The sequence below is a fragment of the Lissotriton helveticus genome, chromosome 3_2 (genome assembly GCF_964261635.1).
Source record: "Lissotriton helveticus chromosome 3_2, aLisHel1.1, whole genome shotgun sequence".
In the NCBI taxonomy this organism is placed as follows: Eukaryota; Metazoa; Chordata; class Amphibia; order Caudata; family Salamandridae; genus Lissotriton; species Lissotriton helveticus.
In genome coordinates this window covers 474,310,274-474,332,083 of record NC_136062.1, presented here as the reverse complement: position 1 = coordinate 474,332,083, position 21,810 = coordinate 474,310,274, and the positions used below count along the sequence as shown (strand labels likewise).

The window sequence follows — 21,810 nt, the reverse complement described above, 5'->3', positions numbered from 1 at the left end:
CGGCAAGTACCTAGTGTTAATTTGGGGGAAGAAGTAGTAGTCGGGGTTCAGACAGACCACAGGCCCCTCAGATGGTTGATGCAAATGAGGGGTGAGAACCCAAAACTGTTGAGGTGGTACATCTCCCTACAGGATATGGACTTCACGGTGGAACATCACCCTGGCACAGATCTCGCCAATGCTGACGGTCTGTCCAGATTTTTCCGCCTTAGTGATGAGGAACTCCCTGGGGAAGGGTAGTTCCCCCCACATTTCAGCTGGAGGGGACACGTGTTAGACCTGGCACCTTGGCGTGAGTTTCCCTTCCACTTTTTGCTGATGTGCGTCAGATGTTTTTGCTGGTGTCCGCTGCTCAGGGCACTGCGCCACAGCCAACCCGTGCCGCAGTGCAAGTGCTCCCTATGTAAAGTGTAACTGTGATTGATATTCCTGATTGGTTCATTGGATTTACTGTCAGTCCCCAGTAAAGTGCACCAGGAGTGCCAGGGCTTGTAAATGCCAATACTGCTAGTGGGCCTGCAGCACTGGTTGCGCCACCCACAGGAGCAGCCTTTTAAAATGTGTCTAGGGTCTGCCACTGCAGAACCTGCATGCAGTCTGGGATTGTCATGCTGGCTGGGCAAGTGCACACACTTGCCAGCCCCTAAACCTTCCCTTAACTTCATATTAGTCACCCCTATGGTAGGCCCAAGGGCAGGGTGCATTGTAAATGTAAGGTAGGACATGATCTGATGTGTGTGGCATGTCCCAATAGTGAATTACAGCCAAATTCATTTTTCACTATTGTAAGGCTACCTGTTCTCTTAGGCCAGACGGGCTTCTGGAATTATTACACTCTATAATCCCAGCAGGCTCAGGGAACATGGTAGAAAATAAAGTTTAGTATGCCTGAACTCAGAATAATAAAATACTTCTTTTAGTAAAGTTTATTTTTATATCCTGTGTTTGCAAATGCTACTTTTAGAAAGTTAGCATTTGCTTGCCTAACCATTCCAGCCCACCTCTGCTTGGATGTGTATCGGACTGTCTGGGTTATGTGAGTGACAGGTCTGGGGGATGACAGGTGGTGAATGCAAGGATTACACTATAGTGGGAGGTGGGAGTGCCCCTGGACTCTGAATAGGGCTGTGCTCTGCCACCACAATGCTGGCTCTGCCCCCTGGGGAGCGACTGATGACTCAGCCTGCACCTGGCCCAGGAAGGGCGAAGCACTGTCAACAAGGTACTCCTGGCTGCCCCTGTCCACACAATGCTGGCTCCACCTCCTGTGGAGCGTCTGATGTGCCTGCCCCTCACACTGAAAGAAGACACCAGAGTACCCCCCAACATAGTACTCAGAGACTGAATGAAGCTATGCAAAGTCTCCCCTGGCCTGTGAGAACAAATAAAATGCTGTACAAAAGTAGGAGCCCTGCTCCTTGTGAATTAGAATCCTGTTTCCCACAAAGAACCTCTGCTCAACTAGAAGGAGAAGAAGACGCTGGAAGGACTGGCCTGCTGATTGCCTTGCTGAGGAAGGAGAGGAAAAGACTTTGAAAAGACTTTGTAGACTTGTGCTTTGAAACATTCTCCAAGGGCTTGTTTGAGCTTGCCCCCTGAACTGAACCCCAGGACCAGTGGGTTCTCCTGTGCTTTGGCTAGTCTACTCTCTGAGGCCGAGTATTTCCTCCCGCCGGAGAAGAAGTCTGCCCCCTCTCGCCCCCTCTTAGGGCCGTGGTACCCGGGAGCCATCCTGCCCTCTTGCCCTCGAGAGCCTCGCTCCGTTCGGAGTCGCTCCCTGCCCCAGGGCTAAGGCCGGCTGCTCCTCTACCACCGCCTGCGTATTGGAGTGCCTGAGTGCGATTTCAGCCCCTCCCGCCAGAATCCCGGGGACGCGAGCAGCCTGCAGCCTGGACGACCGCCCGTGCATACCATTGCACCCGGCTGCCCTGCTTTGCTCTGTTACCCCGGAGAGGCCGTGCCGCATTGTGAAGGAACCCCCCCTCGGTACCGTCTGTACTGAGGGCTCCCGTGCTGCGCCCCGCCTCCCGGAGATCCTCCGACTCAAGAAGAGACCCCAAGGCGCTGACCGGACCGAGTCACGCTGCTCGTGCACGACTCGGCCCAACCCCGAAAGAAACAAAGCATTCCTGAGGACCGTACACCGGGCTAGGGGCCCGCAACGTGTTATTTCCCCTTTTCGCCTCGCCCGCTCCGTGTGACAGTGAGGAGACTGTGCGCGTTGAGCTCTGAACGCTTCACCTGACCGTAGCGTTAAATCAGCTGTGCGCATCGGAGATCTCCCTGACAGCCTATTCGCCCCGCATGTGAGGTCGTGGACGGAGCGCGTCAGTGCGGAAGAGAGATCTGTGCGCCTCGCACCCGAGGCTTACAGTGGTACGCCTCCCTCTCCCCTGCCGAAGTGTACGCCGCGTACGAGTGCTCACACCCGATGCATGAGCCTTGACAGGGTGTGCCGAGTTCTCCCATCCAGAGCTTGTCGAAGCACTACGAAGCGCAGAACCAAGTCCCTGAGGCCCGAGAGGGGCAGGAAACGTACCTAATCTGTCAAGGAACAGTTTTTGTGAACTAGAACCAAGAAGAAAAGCTTGTCTATTTACAATCTGTGGCCTAATCTAAAAAACATTATATTTGGTCTTGTGATAAGTCTTGTCTACACATATATATATATTTTTACATAAAGGAACGTATTTTTATATATTCACAGCCTGGTGTCCATTTGTGGGGGGATTGGTATTTTTACTGAGTGTGTGATTACAAATGCTTATCTAAAACAAAGCCTGGAGAATAGCCTTGGCTGCTCACACCACACACCTAGAGGGTGAGCAAGGGTAATTCTAAGGGGTCATTCTTCGCCCTGACTTAGAGGAGAGGGTCCCTGCTTGTCACAAGTGAATACTTGCGCCAACCAGAGACCCCCAATTCTAACAGTGAGGTTTGGAAAGACCACTACCTGTTTCAGGCCATCACCCTATCCCCCAGTCTAATATTACCATAGCCATGACTGGATAGGTTTTTTCTCTCAGGAATTGCTATGGGGAAACCAGTGTACCTCTCACCATAGTGACACTGGCATCTGTATCGTTAAGACTTCTATCTTAGTCCTGTTCACTAAGGGGTACTGCAGGTATTTCTTTAAATAGAAGGGCCAGTCAACGTTGCTAACCCTCCCTCTCCTTCAGAGTCTAGAACATCCTCAGTGTGAACCCTGATTTGCTCTGGGCAAACTGATGATCCCATCTGGAGATTTGCCACACAAGAACTAACTGAAGGGGGACTAGGGGCATTCTTGTTAGGCAGCATGTCCAGTAGGTTGTCCACCCTTCCTACAGTTATGACAAGAGGCCTTTATGGGATCAAGATATTTGCCCGTATATCCACCGGTGGACTGGGAGACTTCCGGGACAGGCCCTTGTGGACAGATTTTTGGGCGGCCTTTAGAAGACTCTTGGTTTTTATCTGGGGGTGCGGGGGGGGGGTATCACCCTGTATCCCCTGGGGAGGTATTGTAACTCCTTTCTTTTGGTCACCCTGGTCTTGACCCAATGTGCTGGCTTCTTTCCCAATTCTTGGGGAGAATTAAGACATATATCTACTAGAACATCATGTATTCTTTAACCAGGAGATTGTAAATCCCAACATAGTTATGCATGTCACTTCTAGTTAACCAACCAACTAGTGTTTTTACTGAGTAGTCCATGAAGTCAACCCAGGATTGGCTTGGGGTTTTGTGAGCCCCTCTGAATCTAATTCTATACTCCTCAGTTGTGAGTCCAAGCCCTCAATCAGGGTGCCCTTCACGAGGTCATAGGACTCCGCATCTGGCCCAATGAGGGGCAGTAGTCTTGTCTCTGCAGTTACCAGAGAACAGTTCTCAAAGTGAAGCCCCTCAGCGTGACTTCTTCACTTACCTTATTCCACAAGGCAGTGTACCATTTGGTGATGTCATCACCATCCTCATACTTGGGGACAATCTCTTTGGGGATTTTAGGGTCATAAGAACTTTCTTTCTCCCTAGGTTTGTTATTCCAGCTGCCTTTGATGGGGGGCAAGCCCATCTCTAATCTTTCTTTTTCTAGAGCCAGTAGTCTGGAATCCAGGTCTAACTTTTTGGTCAAGCTTGCTACAAGGCTGTCCTTCACTGAGGCTGTCCTCGGTGATCTCACCAATACCTGAGCCATCTGTGCGAGTTCTAGGTGCTATGGTTACTATCCTTTGAGTCAGGTGCCCTGTTTGCCCTATTTAGTGGGGAGGGTTGGATGAGATCCTCCCCATCTATTTCTGTGGTGGGATCTTCCCGGTCAGAAGGGCAGTCCTTGGCATACTCTGTCAGGAGCTCCATGAGTTTGACCGTGGAAGGATGGGACACCACACAAATCTTTTTAAATTTGCACAGAGACCAGAACTTTCATATCGAGATGGAGGTACGGAGTGAGGTCAGGCTCCTCAACCACATTCTGTGCATCAGACATTTTTATAATAGTGGGGATCTTTCTACCAGAGGTCAAAACACTTCTAGAATACTTGTTACCCCTACTACAGTGAGTTTAAGACATTTTAAAATACTAAAGGGACTTAACCAAGGCCCTAATAAGACTTTTAGGAATTTGAAAATAAAATTGTCAATTAATAAAAAAATGAAGTTGAGCTAAAGGCAATTTTTCGATTGTAGTTGTATGATCAGGTGTTGACCAAGTAATCCAAAAAATGCAAAGTAGTAGACCCCACCACTGATCCATCAATGCAGGACGCTCACTCTGTATATACTATACCAAATTAAGGTATAGTGTGCGCAGAGTCCAGTGGTCCCCAGAAGTATAGCACAGGTTAAAGTAGATAATACCGTACTCTATTTTCTGGTAGTGTGGTTGAGCAGTCAGGCTTATCAGGAGGATAGCGGTAAGCATTTGTTGTACACACTCAGGCAAAAAAATTATGTCACATACTCAAAGACTGAATCCAGAGCAATTGTTTGTATATAAAGTTGGATTTTGTTGTTTTACTTCTAGAACCAAGATTTACTTAGTAGCAGGTAAGTTGAACGTTTCATATGTTATTTTTTACAAACACAGCGAACACTGGATTTGTAGAAACATTCAGATTACTTCTCAGTTGAGAAAACTATTTGTAAACTGTCCAGAACCACTCAAAATTACTTAACTATTACTTTTAGATAACTCTCCTAGTAACACAGTTCAAGCAACACGGGACATTAGGAAACAGGTTAACTCTGGTGAAGGCACGAAGTTACTTTTTGGTGCAACACTTAGAAGAATTTTCAGAGAAAACCCACCCTTCAGCCCTATGATGAAAAACATTTGCCAATAAGTAAACGGTTTCAGAGTTGGAGTTTTGGAGGGTAGAACTAAGGATGCCCAAGGTTCAGTTTGGCATTCAAGGGGCACCAAATGCACCACTAGGGAAGCCAGGTTCAGGGTGACAATGTGGCTAGGGGTCACCTTGGTTGAGAACTTCTCACCTGCAGACCACTCAGTCTCAGGAGCCAAGCTCCTGGGGTTAAGGTCAGGACAAAGGGGGTTCCAGGTTGGCATCAAATCCATTCCACCAGCCAAGGGTGGCCAGGTGTAGGGTGCTCGGGAGGTATAGGGAGCTAAATGTAGGATGCCAATCGGGAAAAAGGCTGCAGGCTGGAGCCAGAAGACTGGACGAAGGGAACCAACAACTGGAGGATGTAGATGAAGCGTTGCTGGACATCAGGACATCGTTGGTCAGGCACCTCAGACCTCTTCTCACCGGTTCCGGTTGTTGGGACCCTTCAGGATGAGGCTGCAGGAGTCGAGGAGAAGGCCGGTAGAGGTCATCCACACTGTATGACAGTTCAGGATCACTGGAGAGACCTTGCTGGGGTCTTGGGCCACTTGAACTCGGGCCAGTGGCGTCGGGAGGAGAGTGGTGAGAACTCATGGATCCAGCTAGAAATGGAGTCCTGGCTTGGGTTGGTGTTTAACATGGGAGATCAGAGTTCGTTGGGAAGGCAGGGCAGATCTCTGGTGTTCTTGGAAGAAGCTGCTGACTGCAGGACACGCTGGGTTCAGCTTGCAGGAGTTTCAGAGCAGGAGACAGGCCAGTAGGACTGGGGCCAAAGCGGTTGTCGTCATCCTCTACTGCTGCACGGCTCTTCGGTCCTCCTTCTTGTCACATCGAATCTGGAGAGGCAAGGTTCAGGGGTGCCCCTAAATACTAGATTTAAGCGTGTTATAGGGGTGTGCACGTTGGGACCAAAGGTCTCTTCTTTCAAATGTCTACATCCCCTAGTATGCCACCCTCAATTGGAAGGGAGGAATAAGCCTCTTCCTAATTGGAGGGGTTCCCCCATCTACAAGATGGCAGGGACTGAGATGTGGGCTTCACCTTGCTTCCCCCACCTGAGGGGTGGGGTTGGCAAATTGTGGGCACACCTCCCTTCCAGCTAGGATTTCCGGTGGATTCTGCTGCCCAAAATGGGGGTCGGAACTGGTCAGAGCAAGTTGCTGATAGCAGAAAAAGGCTGGGGGGTAGTTAGGTGGCAGGCCTTTGAAGCTCCCTCTTTGGGGACCCTGCCAATCCTGGGGGGAGAGATATGACACCTCTGCCCAGGATGTGCTTTGTTTTCAGACCCAGAGAGCGGAGTGCTCGATACCTATGGGTCCAAAAACCTGTCTTCTGGTGACAGATGGCTGGGACCTTGTCGGGGACCACTACAGAGTTGTTCGTTTTTCAGGGGGTACCTCTAAGATGCCCTCTGTGTGCATTGTTTATTAAATACAACATTGGAGCCTGGCGGGCTCCTGTGCGTGACCTTGATGCAGACTGGGGCGGCAAGCTTTGATTTCCCAACCAAAGGAAGGGGGGTGAGGTTTCTAGAGGTATTAAAGATGGGGACTCTTGGCTCGCGTTGCGCAGGGACTTTTGGTGCCCCAGTTCGAGACTTCTGCCTGAATGGGAGGGCTCGCCAGTACTGCTGGCCAGAATGTTGAAGGACACTCCATTGATGATGTATACTAAGTTTTGATTTCTTGCTTTATATATATACACACATTTGCTACGGTTGGTTATTTTCATTTGGCATCTGGGAAAGTGCAGTAATACATATATTTTATCTTCCACTTAAAATTGCTGCATTTGACTCGTTTTGAAAATACATTTGTAAATCCATTTGCCTCATTTGAGAGTGCGGAGTTCCTTTTTTAAGTATGTCCTTTTTTTAAGGATGAAGCAACACACCCCTGTGCTTTTGTTTGAATCTCTTTGGTACAGTCCCATAACCCACTTCGGCCTGTGGAGAGGGTAAACCTCTCAGAGATGACCGAGTCTGAGAACATTAACACACACTGCTACTCCTGTTAAGTGCTATTCTCTGTGCATAGGCTTCAGCCTGTCTGCCTCTTCATTCCTAACAATCTGCATAAATGAACTCGGTCTTACTTACAAAATATCTGCACATTTTGCACCAGATGAGAGATTCAAAGAGAAAAAACCCCACCAGGAATCTGTAAAAATATACAACGTAATTTTTTAATGTATGCCAAGTTCTATACAGTATGTTTTTGGGTTCATCTGTCATAAACTGTACATGCAGCAGTAACCAATGTAATAGCAAATCTAACGTAACAGGCAAGGGGGTAGCTGAATAACGTCAACTCCCACCTCACTGACAATGGCGGCAATGATTTGTTGTAATGAAAACTAATATTTCACACTTCCATCTGCAGGAGTACCCATAGTGGAGTGACAAAGAAAAGACTAGCCAGGTTGATGTCTGCATTTAGTTCACCTGCTTGTTAAATGCAGCTTTACAAATACAAAACAAAAGGATGTGTGAGCTACTGAGTGTGATGTGGCTGGGGCTCATCGATTAAAGGGCGTGACCTAGGGAATGGATGCATACTTGGCAAGGAGTCTAGTGACCAAGGTAGAATGGCAGAGGAGCATCGACTGTTGTAGAAGCTGGAGGTTGGTGGCAGGTATGGGGCTTAGTCCAGTTTCTGGAGTTTAATGTAATGCGTCTGAGGCGGCTTGCTGCTTATTTCTCGACTTCAGAACCCGGATACGTTTTCTACTCAAAACAATGTGTTTCTTAACAAATCACTGCCCCTCTCCCATGTGATTCAATTCCATAAACTTAAAAAAAATCTTAGAGCACTTAGCAACAGAACACTCGTATTAAGCACTATGTTATAACGCTAGCTCTTTACCTGCTTAATCTCCCATTGTTGCTTGTAATCTATAACACACCTAGCATTGAGGCTTTCTCCAGCCCATGTTTCAACAGAACAAAAACAAGACTGAAGTACTCCAAAGGACGGCAGTTTGTCAAGAGGGAACTGCACTACAAAGTCACCAAGTCTTTCGCACTGAGCTCCAACCAAAGACCCAACACTGGTCTCTCAAACTTCCTGCGTCTTTCTTTTGGGATTTACAGGTGTGTTGTTATTAAGGTTAATGGTTCCCTGAGTATTACAGCACTAGCAAAGTGTAACAGACAAATCCGGAGTGTGGCACACAACGAATACAGGATTGTCCAAATTCCAATGTGCAGCATGGCTGTGTTTGGGTTAAGACGCAAGTAGCAGCAAATGAAGTCTGCTGGAAGCTACTTAGAGGTGGTAACCAGCTGTCCGGAAGGAATGTATTTCCCCTTTGCTGCCATGAAAAGTCCTCTCTGTAGTTAGTACTAACATTCTCCCCCCTCTTCTGTAGACAATAGTTCATGTACATATCACAAACAATAGTTCATGTAGATATCACAAACAATTAGTGTGCAATTCCAGTGGACTCAGTAACACAAAATGGCGCGAGACATCAGACGCTTGCCAGTGGCAAAGCAGCTTTCAGGAACCAGAATGACACAATGTGCTTCCATGGGACAAGAAGAAAAACCAAAGAGATACACAATCAGCATACACCTTTTGCAAGCATTTTAAACATAAACCAGTATTTGTGAAATGTGCTTTCCTTGCATTACAACTGTACCCAGTCGGGGGCCATGTATTATTTTGACACTCGCTGGAGGAAAAAACACTCTGGGAAGAATAGCAAAATGATGTCCTAGGTACAATGCTTTGTATTACAAAACTTTTTACATCTCTCGATAGATCTGTTTGGTCATAGCACTGCCTTGGAAGTGTGCTGCCCAGAGCACTTAAGTTATTAGGCAAATATTGGGGAGCAGTTCTGTATCAAGTGCAAATGGTACCCCTCAAACCAGAGGAGCAGAAGTTCAAACGCCCGATTCACCGCCCTTTGCAACACTCTTTATGGTGGGTTCGTCTTGCGTCTTTTTCATCTCCAGCCCCTTCACCCAAGTGTAGAAGAAAGATCCACCAAGCACCATCATGTTACTTGTCCACCACAGAAAGCTCTTCGTCTGTTCGTAGTGGAAGACGGCCAGCACCGTCTGGGCACAGGCCTTGGCCGTTCCCGAGATGTTGTGAGTAAGGGGGCTGGTCACCTTGATCTGAAGACCCGTTACATAGCCAATGGCAAACCCCATGAAGCCGCCGATGGTCATCATGCCCCAGAAGTACACATCAGTCAATTTGTCAAAGTGGTATAGCGTCTTGATCTCTCCGAACAGCAGCAGCAGTGGCAGGAAGAGGAAACATGCATTGACGTTGTTGTAGTATGTCAAGCGCCACACACTGTTGTCCACTACGGGCAGGACCTTCTTGGTGTATATGGCATTCAGGGAGACACAAAGACTGGCCAGTACACCGAAGAATATGCCAAGCCAGGATAGGGTACCTTCTGCATCCTCCTGGTCTATGCCAAGACAGAACCCACCTGAAGAAGGGAAGAGAACACAGAATATTACTTTTATGCTCTTCATAGCATGGAACATCCTTATGCCAATGCCTTTCGAATCTCACTAATAGAAGAACGCTACCTGTTAAGTGCAAGCACCTTCACTACACTGGCATTCAAAGCACCAAGGAAAAGAGCAGCTCATCAAGCATACAGACTTTCCTTACAACGGCATTCAATGCACCACAAAAAACTGCAGCCCCTCAAGAGTACACACCACCCTTACACCAACAATCAATGCAAACAGAAGACTCCAGCCCATCAAGCGTACGCACCTTCATTACACCAACAATCAATGCCCACACAAGTCTACAGCCCATCAAGCGTACGCACCTTCATTACACCAACAATCAATGCCCACAGAAGTCTACAGCCCATCAAGCGTACGCACCTTCATTACACAGATATTCAATGCAGCACAGAAGGCGGCAGCCTCAAGCGTGCACACCTTCATTACACCAATATTCAATGCACCACAGAAGACTACAGCCCATCAAACGTACACACCTTCCATCCACCGACATTCAATGTATCACAAAAGACGGCAGCCCCTCAAGCGTAGACACCTTCCCTACACCGATATTCAATGCCCACAGAAGACTACAGCCCATCAAGGAGTACACACATTTCCTATATTAACATTCAAAACCACTTGGTCTTTAAAAGTACCTCTTTTAAATCTCACTATCAAAGAATCGTACTTTCACTTATTTTTTGGTGTTTTTATACAGCGTCAGTAGAGGCTTCTTCAAAGACTTTTGTAAAGGTGGCGAGATGAACAGTTCACAGAATCACATTGTGATCAAAGTTTTAGGGAACACACCATGGGCATAAGGATTAGATTTGCACAGGTGTGTCAGCCAAACACAAACATCAAGTGTCATTCCCCTTCTTGTAAGCACACTTGGGTCCTCATTTTTGTTCCCTACAGCAGTACCCTCCGGGGGATACTACTCCAGGACATTCTGAGTGGACCGTGTTTCTAGGGCAAGAATAACCAGGCCAAGTAATTCTGGTCCACAAAAACACTGACCTCGGACTGCTGGTAGCTGCAGAGCCAGGGGGACACCCTTTTCCTCCATAACAGGGCGAGATGCAAACAGTTTCCCATCCCATGGCTGCTAATAGAGGAAAGGGACCCACTACCCATCCTCTGCAGAATCTTCCCCCAATTTACCCCAGAGGATACTGGCCTCCAATTTCACCTTTCCCCAACTCATCACACCCTCCCTCCCAAAAGAACTGCATCACTTGTAATGAGCCCATAACTTAAAAATAGTGCCCAGAATGCAAAATGTTTGATATAAGTGTGGTTAAACACCCTACAAAGGTTGACACTGTGGCAAAACAGAAACCAATGACCAAATGGCCTCTACGCGGGTATGTTGGCACTAGCACAAGGAGAGCAGCCTACTTTTTACCGTAGTCTTTCTTTTGCGAATTCATGGAATTAAAGGCCAAGATTCTTGCTCTCCACAAACAGGCCATCTCTGATACAGGGAACCAAGTGCTTAAGCTGGTCCTCTCACTTGACGTCATCGCAGTTACAGAGAATCTTGGTAACCGCTTATTCCTTCAATCATGCCAACTCAGATACAGGCACTCTACAGTACAGCGTTACCCCTTCCTCCAGTCTGCAAATCCCCTCTACCCGACCTCCGTCTAGAGGCCACTGGGTAGGCAGGCAAGACTGGACTAGAACCATAGTCATTTTGGCAGTTTGCCTTTCTGCACGGGACTCCAAGTGTCGAGCAGCCCGAGGCTTCTCAGGGAGGCAGATGGGATGGCGAACTCAACCACAGCTTCACTCCCCAGCCCAATGCTTGTCTTCACACAAACAAAGAAGTACTATCTCACACAACAAAACATAACATCACATTCAGTAATGAGGGTTTAGTACTGTATTTGATGTTGCGGCTTATGGGTTAGCTATCTCCTGTCACCTCCAATTCTACCCTATTTCTGCTTCCTATGGTGCCCCAATATCTATGGAATTTAGAAAGAAAAAAACAGGTCATGTGCAACAACAGGGAGAGATGCAAATTCATGCAAGTGATCAGCATGTTGGGTAGGTGAGGTTGCAGGAGTAAAAATCATTCATATCAGCAGGCTTATCTTTACACTGTAAATGTCAGTTGACTTCATCTCGGTGCTCCACACACCCAGGACACAGCTGGGTATGGCCAGTCTCTCTTCCTGCAGGGCCAGACATTCTCTTTCCCTCTGAACAGGCAGGCTTGTAGGCAGACCCACAGTTTCTGAAGCAAGTGGCAAGTCCTTTGGCAATGGATTAGGCAGATACTGGGCACACGTGTAAGATAAATAGTACAGATACTATGACGTTTAACACATAAGAATTAGGTCGACACCAGTGGTGTGAAAAATATGTTGTTTTTATGGAGATTTCTTTCTTTCTTTTTTTTCAAAACATACAACGCCAGCCGACACGTGTTTCGTCAACAGGAGAGATCCTGTGACTCTTCAGGACTGCAAGGGCGTGCGTGATGTGGATCTATAAACCTGTGATAGTTCCAACCCGGTCAACGGGTAAACTTAGGGCCGTAGGTACGGTCAGGCCAGGGTGGAGATGCGGCGACAGTCGGGTGCATCTGTGCATGAAGGACCTGGGGTTCTCAGGTCGCGTCAAGGCTCGTCTCTAGGGTAATGGAGGGAGGCCTTCTATCCTTTAGGCAATGTCTCTTTACCACTGGCAGGACTGACTTATGTGTTGTGTTCTAGTGTGTGCTCGGGTACGCTAGCGCGTCTGTGCCCAACATTCCACCTTCGGTACTCGACGGTTGAAAGGAGAGACCAGGGGATGGTTGGAAACACCGCTAGTACAGGGCCTGACTTTGAGAGAATAGACATGGACTCAAGTTACCTGCAAGGTGCCCGTGTCTTCATTTGGATCCTACAAGTTGGCGTCAAGCTTTGGTCAAGTCCCACCCATGCAGCCGCTTCCCAGAGGAATGTAAGTTGAACCATATATCCGCTGCTGCAGTTTGAATTGCCCTTCGGTTACGGAAGTTCACCGCCGCACTTTTCTCCACACTAGGAGCTTTGGAGCATATTTCATATACTTTTAAGATAAAGCAGTGTTTGCGGTGACTGCACCCGCAGCAGGTTCTCCTCGCGCCTCTGCGCATTCATCCCCAGCAAGTGCGTCTAAAGCCCAGCACTTTTCACAAAGCGCGATGCTGCATTCCTCATCAGTGTGTGTCCCCATGAATTCTCCTCCTCAACAACTAGACTGCCTAAGCGTACGAGCCCTCCTATTTTTTTTTTACATTTTCCCACAATCTGTGTGCCACTGTCACGTGCTCCTACAGAGGAGCTCGCAACAGTACTAAAGTGTGTGCTGATTACTAGGGACTCTATGACCACTCGGAACACAGCACGCCGGCGGAAGCCATCAACGTGGGAGAAATGGTCTGCTGCATACAGGATTACACAATGTACCTCTTCAGGGTAGGTACTCTGCCATCTCATGAGGGGGAAAAGAGACACGATCTAAAGACAATTTAGGATGGTTAAGCGCAACAATGGAAATAACTGGGCCAGTAGAATTGGTGAGGAACAAGTTAAATAAGGGTAAGGCCTCTAGATAGGACTAAAAACATGGCACTGACATATGTGAGCTCCATGTGGGCGATTTAGCAAAAGTAAAAAAGGAAGATTTGTTGAGAAAAGGAGAAAGCAGATTTTCTGACCTTTTGCAAGTAAAGGAAGTTATCTACAATGCTGCATTACTAAGTGATTGTAAAGTTTGGCATGCAAGCAGAATGGTTTTTGCAATGATAAAGCCAAAAATGGGTTTTCTGAGTACACTGGGCTGTAGTAAGTTGGAGTAGTTAACGAGGAGGTGGAAAGTGAGAAGAAACAAATGGATGGTGAGATTTAACAGGGATCTGTCTAATAGTTCTCCGAGTATCACTAAAAACGCATTAAATGTCAAGAATAAAGTTATTCAGTCTTCTGCCAGTAAAATCAGCAACAAATATGTGATGGCTAGGTCAGGCCGAAGAATTGTTAAACCTTCATATTTGCATTAATTTGTGAAGTAGGCTTTCAATAACATTAATATTTGTTTATTGCAGCAGTATTCTTTTACTCCGAATTGAGGGAGTGTTGTATTCATTTAACTGTGCTACTGTTTCGTTTTTATTTATCTAATTATTAGTGTTTGCCCTTTATTCGTATTGTTTATTTTGTCCTCCTTTAATGTTTTATTCTCTCTGTATTGTTAGAAATTGTTTTTTTCCTACTCTTTACGGGAGGGGAAAATTTTGTGTTCTAGAGTGTGTTTGGGTTCGCTAGCACGTCTGTGCACAACATTCCGCCTTCTGTATTTAAGGGTTGAGAGGAAAGACCAGGAGGAAGGTTGGACACACCGCTAGGACTGGGCTTCACTTTAAGAGGGAATAAACACAGACTCAAGTTATCTACAAGGTGTCTGTGTGTTCATTTGGATCCTACATTATGCAGACACCAGTCCTAGCATCACAGCAGCTCTTAAAGTAAATTGTGGAGCACTCCCTCCCTTGTACGGAGGAGTCGCTTGGAAATGGAAGCAAGTGGGGTGATTGGATCCCGCTTTCATAGGCATTTACCAGCCGGGGGATGCTGATTCACTTTCTAATGTCTTTGAACCGGTTTGGCTAGGTTCCTTTACAAATGTCATTTTCTGGCTGTAGTTCAGGCAAAGCCTTAGTGCAAGGTAGTGGTGGTCGCAGCAGGTGGTGAGGATGCTGGTTCCTTGAAGTAGTACCTACCAATTGGGCACAATGAAAAGTGATAGCTCCGCACCTGGCTGTCAGCAGCCTTCATGAAATAGAATCAGGCAAAGAGAAAATAGCAGACACTCTCTAGAAACCTCCGCACCTTTAACAACAGACTCTACTGCCTCATCCCATGGCCAGCCACCAAATGATAGCACTCAGAATGGAATAATCAGCAAGCCTTTCGCTTAAAGAACCACATAGAATTTCTATGGGTAGTCTTGTCAGCATACTTCCTCACTCAAGTATCTGGGTCGCTACCATTTCTTTCTTTTTTTTAGTTGTATATAGTGCGAACTAGACCCGAGAAATCGGGTATCAGAGCCCTTTATATGAGCACCAGTTTTGATACAGAAGGACACATTCATTTTTGTTGGGTACGGGGAGATTAAATGATTTGCCCAGAATCACAGGATGTTGAGCGTCAATGCAGAGACTCGAACCTGGTTCCCCAGCTTCGAGGTCGACCCCTCTAGCCGTAAAGATACATCCTCTCCCCAATAAATGTTTGTCACTTTTCTTTCACTTAGGACAGTGAATGGTTTTTGTCAAGTGAGTTGACAGGAATTGTAAAACGAAAGGATGTAAAATGGTCAGTTTTATTTCCTCCAACAACATATAAACTGCTTGCAAATGAATGGTACAAGTATTTCAAAATATAACATGAATTATGAAGGAACTTGGTTTGTGATTCAGAAGTGTGATGCAAACAAGGATTTAGGAGAGGGTGTAGCCTTGTGGTTAGCACTGTCGACCTCGAAGCTGGGGAACCGGGTTCGAGTTTCGGCAACGACGCTCAACTTCCTGTGATTCTGGGCAAATCACTTAATCTTCCCGTGCCTAACAAAAAAAATGAATGTGTCCCTCTGTAACGAAACTGGTGCTCATGTAAAGCGCTCTGATACCCGATGTCTTGGGTCTAATTCTCGCTATATAAAACTGTTAAAAAAAAAAAAATATATATATATATATATATATATATATATATATATATATATATATATATATAGAGGAGCAAAGTACTTTACTTTGGTGATGTGCAAATGACAACTATTTGCAGGCACTTTAATTCCAAAAAGTGCACACTAAATAGTTTTAAAACCACACCAGTGACAAATGCTGTGGCCATTTCATTGTAAAATCTGCTGATTGCAAATGAAAGTGTGCTGCTACTGTATGCTTTTGTTACTTATTTATGAAAAGTGATAGTTTTTAAACATGCTTTGAGAAACATTCCTGCCCCCGCCCTGATATAATAAACCAAGAGGCAAGTCAGCTGTCATGTGTATTCTTTATGTGGCTAGATTTTATTTCTATATAGAACTAATGTTTAGTTTATTAAATCAAACAAAATAGTTTTCTGTACAGCAGACGTGCAGAACTAGTGTATCTGAAGGTGCTCTCATATGGGATAAAGAAGAAAATGGTATATCAGTGAATTAAAATACTTGCCCAAGATCACATAATTTGAAACCAGTTTATGGGTCAAGCGCATTATAATTAGGTTGAGTACATTATTTAAGTCACTAGACCTGCAGGTCTAGTAAAAAAATTTAGGATTTGTTGAGGCCCGATAACAGTTGTTTAATGGGAGGCTGCATGTACCATGGATAAGACATTGTTGCCCCAACAAAAACTTTTCTTCAAACATTCTAATGCAGATACATGGAATTCAAAGGCCATGTAATTACTTCAAAAATGCTATCGCGTGTACATGGACTGGGAGTCAAGAATGCTAGTGTTAATAGAGGGAAACCAGAACACAAGTTCACTCCTTCCTTCAAGCAGGTTATAGATAGAGGGAATCCAGCGTCCAGCTTATTTCTTCTTGCAAGCATGCTGTCCTAGGTAACATGAATTCCACGTCTCAGGCTATTGCTTTCATACAGAGGTAGGGAACCCATGACTGTCGTTTGGATGCATTATGTGCATACAGAGAATTCAGTGCTATGCTATGTGGATTTCTAAAGTGCATGGCTACCTGTAGCATTCCCAGCACTGGCTAAGATATAGCGTTGCTTTATGACACATGGAGAAACACAGGAGGGCTATTAATGTAGATCTAGCCATGCCTTTAGCCTTTTTCTGAACTGTGATTTGGTGGTTAGCTATCTTAATTCTATGGGGAGTGTTCCAAAGTTTCAGAATGAGATAAAGAGGAGCCAACGGCCTATCTGGCCTTGTGAATTCTAGGTACCTTCAAGAATCAACTTATTTGGCCTATAATGTAAACTAGTAGGTAGGGGACAAAGAGCCAGGCCACCTCTAAACAATATTTTATCTCACCAAAGGAGCGATGGGTAAAAGTGATGGAGATACTGTTATGTAGAATTACAAACACAGATCTGCATGTTCTATTATTAAAGGAAAACTTAATGTCAGTGTGCTGCATTGTGCAGAGAATAAAATGTGGGTAAGGCCGGGGTTGTTTGCTGTCCCGTAATTAGGCTCAGCACAACATCAGGTCGAATGCTTTGGGTGATAATGTTCAATTTGTCTCAGCTGAAGAAATGCTAATTCTTGCACGTTTGGTAGGGACCGAACTACAGTGGGCATGGAGTACTTGCAACAACATCAGTATGAAGGAGAGTATATTCATTTCGATCTGTGTTTCTACAACAAGTAGTAATATGATCAAAGACTTGTAGGGTGGGAGGCAGGGTAGGCTCTTGAATTACACGATGACATTTTTCACAGAAAATTGATTCAACGCACAAATCTGACACGTTATAGACTATGGGGATAAAAGCAAAAACGGAATCCAACATGAGCTGGGACAGAAGCAAATGGGGAAAAACTCAAGATATAGTGGTTTATACATTAGAAATGAATTCTAGATTCTTCCCAGCCAGGAATGTCATATTCCCACACAAACCTGTCAACTTTGTTGTCGATTGCCACCTTCCCTGGTAAAGTTTTAGCAGCATTGTATTGCACTCCCACCTCCTGCTATTTTCACTCCATACCGATTTTTTTTCATGCTGACAGATCCCTTTATCCGTAAATAGTAATCTGCCCTACGCCCTTTTACCCCTTAAATGCACAACGTACATTTTTTACTGGATGAACTATATAAGCACAGTCAAAATTAAATAAAATGCACTGCAAACGTTTTTGATGTGAAAGAATACGATGCAAAAATACATGCTCTCTCTATGCTCTTCTTGGACCTGGCAAGTGAGAGCTTTAGCTCTCTACTGCTCCGTACATGTTGTTCATATAAGATTTTGACCAATCCAACGTATTTTTTTTGTATCTCTAAGATAGGATGTATGACGAGATTATACAGTATGTATGTATGTATGTATGTAGTGTATTTTGTAAATGTATGTAGTGTATTTTGTAAAGCGCACAGCTGCCCCAACGGGGCATCCCGGCGCTGTATAACGCTGTGGAACCCTTCCTGGCTCTCCCTGTGAGATGCTCCTCCTGGGCACCACCAAGGTGAAGCCAGGCATCCCAGTGTTGTAGGGGCCGTTGTGGAGCCAGTGTCTGAATTCATAAGAACACATCGCATGGAGGTGCCAAGCATCATAAATTGTTCCTTTATAGCTTAGGAAAAAGTTACCAAAATCACATTTTTAAGAAAGCAGTGATCGCTAATGCAAAACAAGGGCAAGTAGAGACGTCAAGACTTGAGAGAGTTTAAGCCCAACAGAGACACACATCTATCTGTTCTCATAATACAACATGACATGCATTTCTCGGACAGAAAGTAAAATTAACAAGACATTGTGGCACGAGGGTGAAAGTGTGGCATGCGTCTGTGTGCTCTCACCTCTACAGAGGGCCCTCTCTCGGGGGCATGCATGAGGCTCGTGTTCTGCCACTTACCTGCACCCCTCCCACCCACCCCCTCTCAGGTGCATGCATGAGGCTCGTGCTTTGCCACTTACCTGCACCCCTCCCATGCACCCCTCCCTCACCCCCTCTCAGGTGCATGCATGAGGCTCGTGTTCTGCCACTTCCCTGCACCCCTCCCACTCACGTGCATGCCTGAGGCTCGTGTTCTGCCACTTACCTGCACCCCTCCCACGCCCACCTACCCCTGCCCACCAGTGTCTTACCTAGAATGACCCCGCAGGCCAGCAGCGCGTAGGCCGAGGTGGTCTGCTTGAGCAGCAGGTAGGACAGCAGGACATTGAAGACGGTGCTGAGGCAGCGGCCCACGGTGTAGAAGGCCACCCCCAGGTGCATGAGGCAGAGGTTGTTGAAGGTGATCATGCCGATGAAGACCATGGAGAGGGGCAGGATGCTGCGCAGCACCTTGAGGTCGAAGCGCAGCGCCAGCGGGGAGCGCTCGCCGCCGGGGCAGAGGCCGCTGCCCAGGCTGAGGCCCTTGCAGAGCAGCACGGTCACCAGGCACTGGTAGAAGGTGACGAAGAGCGGCGCCCCCAGCTTCAGCGAGGGGCTGTCCAGCAGGTACTTGTTCAGGAAGACCATGGTGATGGAGGTGAACCAGTAGAGGGCCACCACCAGGAAGATCTTCAGGGCCCGCAGCAGGAAGGGCTGCCGGGGCTCCCGGGCCTCGCCGTCCGCCTCCAGCAGGCCGCCGCCGCCCAGAGCCATCCTCAGGATGCCGGACCGCTTCAGCGTCAGCGTCCTGCTCATGGCCGGGGGGGGGGGGGGAAACAGAAAGAGCCGTTAGGGTTTGGAGAGTAACGGACACATGGGGGGCACCTGAGGCGACGCTAGAGGCTCACTGCCCAACCCGCTGCCCCCCAGTCCTGCTGTCCGCTCCCACCCATCGCTGGAGCGCCTCCACCGCACAGACAGCCTCCCTCCCGCTGCCCCGTCAGTAGAGGAGCCCTGGGGCCATCCTTCCCGAACAGGGAGTCACCGGGGACAGGCGCCACCACCGGCCATCATGGACCCCTTAAGAGCCGTCATTTGTTTATAGTGTGGGCACTTCCGGGTCCCGTGACAACCAATCCCAAGACAGCACATGTTCCGGGAGCCGAGGGAGAGCTAATGTGTAAAGCGAACTCGGATTGGAGCATTGGGGGGCCCTTTCGCCAATCCCAGTGCGCCACACAGAAGGCCGATGCCTATTGGCTGCACGAGCCAGCGTGCGGTGGGCGGGGCGCCGTTAGAAGGAAGTGGGCCTAAGGCTGTCAGCCGGTGATGGAGGCCCCCTTCATCGCTGCCTCGGGTTTGAGGGGAAGGGAGGAGGGGATAAGCCCCATGGGGGTGACAGAGGGGAATGGTGGGAGCTCGGGGGAGTCCCCCGGGGGTGACAGAGGGGAAGGGTGGGAGCTCGGGGGAGTGACCTGGGGGTGACCCCCCTAGGGTGACCAGAATTTTAAAGCCAAAAACGGGGACATTTCACAAAAATAGAAGAAGGACTACAATTTTACTTCAAGCGATGAGAGCGCTCCTCAGCAGAGAATTACAGAACAGGCAGTAAGAACCTAATTAAAATGCAATTTTTAAACCTAATAGCTTGCCTGTTAATTAAATTGCTTTCTTGAAACAACTGCTAACTATCCCTGCTTTGTAAAATATAGAAAACATCTCCCACCGTTTTCAGTCAACCCTCTTTAAAAACAGGGACAGGAGCTAAATTTCTTGAAATCTGCTGGGACAGCTAGTTAAAAACAGGGACCGTCCTGGCAAAACGGGGACACCTGGTCACCCTAGACCCCCCTGACCTTCGGCTGCTGCCCTCGCCCCTGGGCTCAGGCCGGGTCAGTTAGAGGCCCACAGATTGGGTCAGCCCTGCCAAGTTTACCAGGTCCATGTGAGATGTGTTGCACCAGGCACGTTTAATTTCCTTTGAATTTTGGGATTCGTAGTCTTGTTTATTTCATTATAAAACAGGACTACAAGCCCCAGAATTCAAAGGAAAAGTCTGCACTAGAGCAGTACACACAGGGATCCTGGGAAACCTGGCAGCCGTGCTGGGCCAGGTTATGGGGTGGCAGTTCTCTGAGACTCATGCAGCATTCTAGCATTTACTGATGCCGGCTATTCTACTTTGCACCCAGCTACCACACTCATCACATCTGATGCAGGTGAAGTCCGGCTTTTAAGAGCCCCCCCCCATAAATGAGAAGTATGACATACTGAGTAAGTGACTAGCGTGGGGTGGCATTTAGTGTGGTGACAAGTGAAGTGGTATTGAGTGGGGTGGGTTGTCATTAAGGGGACTGAAGTGGCATTGCTGTGGGTGGAGAATCACAGAGTGGACAAACAATAAGTGGAATTGTATGGAATGGAGTGGCATTGTGTGCCATGGAATAGCAATGAATGTTGTGTGAAGTGGTACTGTGTGGTATTGAAAGTTGCCCAAGTGGCCACTGAATTGCCCAATAGCACTTCAAAGCCTCCTGCTATATAAATGCAATTCAAATACAATATGTTACCAAGAATCTCGACCTATAATCTATGTAAAAATCTTATGCCTCTGCAGGAGCTTATTAGTATGTGTAACGCTTCAGCAAGAACGCGTTTGTTTACAAATAAATGCCTTTTAGCTTGGGAGGGGCTAGTGGGCGAGGCAGCATCATATATTGTACTGATTAGGGGTAAAGGAGATGGAGCCAGGTGGCAGCAGTGTTGTGGAGCTACAACTGTTAAAAGCCTTTTTCAAACAAGAGTATCAGATGTGCTTGTTACTCAGTCACAATAGAGAATGATAATGAGTAACAATATTGTTGTTGCAGACGGAGCAGATTGTCAAAGGTTTAAACCAAAGATATTTCAGAGTTGAAATTCCAGGAGTTCTATGATGACTCTCTCAGAAGTTGGGGCAGAGGGAGAGATGGGAGGGGAAGAAGCAGCATGAAGATGGGGTGAGTGCGAGGGTAAGAAGAAATAGTACCTCAAACACAGTGAGCAGTGGACAGACACTAATTAGGATGAATTAACCTGTGTGTGGTCCATGCTTCACAGGAAAAAAAGAAGTGATGAGCGGCATGCCTTGGGCAATTAGTAGGCTGCAAAGAAGAGTGTCAATAATGTCAATGAATGGTAAGCAATGGGTAGGCTCCAAACCCTATATAGTAAGCAATACACCTTGCAACGACAGCACATGCACGGTTTGTCGGGAAGACCTATAAAGAACAACATATTCTGTAGCTGTTATTTTCACCTCCAGTTAACTGCATCTATAAAACACACATACCGTAGATGAAAAACAAATGCCAATTAATCATTGGGAAAAGCACTCTCAGGTTATGAAACCTCAGTTAGTTAATGTGATCACTACAGCTGTGTGTGAGTGTGT

The 21,810-nt window shown here is 46.9% G+C and overlaps 1 protein-coding gene across 2 annotated transcripts in view; it reads right to left on the bottom strand.

Annotated features, from left to right (window-relative positions):
- Window positions 1-7,496: 7,496 nt before the first annotated feature.
- SLC35C1 (solute carrier family 35 member C1) overlaps window positions 7,497-21,810 on the bottom strand; it is a 43,129-nt gene continuing 28,815 nt past the window's right edge. The window contains exons 2-3 of one of the 2 annotated variants that reach the window (XM_078684382.1): window positions 18,650-19,185; window positions 7,497-9,783 (exon numbers count right to left, since the gene is read on the bottom strand). In XM_078684382.1, the coding sequence (XP_078540508.1) occupies window positions 9,221-9,783; window positions 18,650-19,151 (1,065 nt within the window). In that variant the 5' untranslated portion in view covers window positions 19,152-19,185 and the 3' untranslated portion in view covers window positions 7,497-9,220. Of the gene's footprint in view, window positions 9,784-18,649; window positions 19,846-21,810 lie in introns of those variants that run through there. The other variant, XM_078684380.1, reaches the window with a different exon arrangement.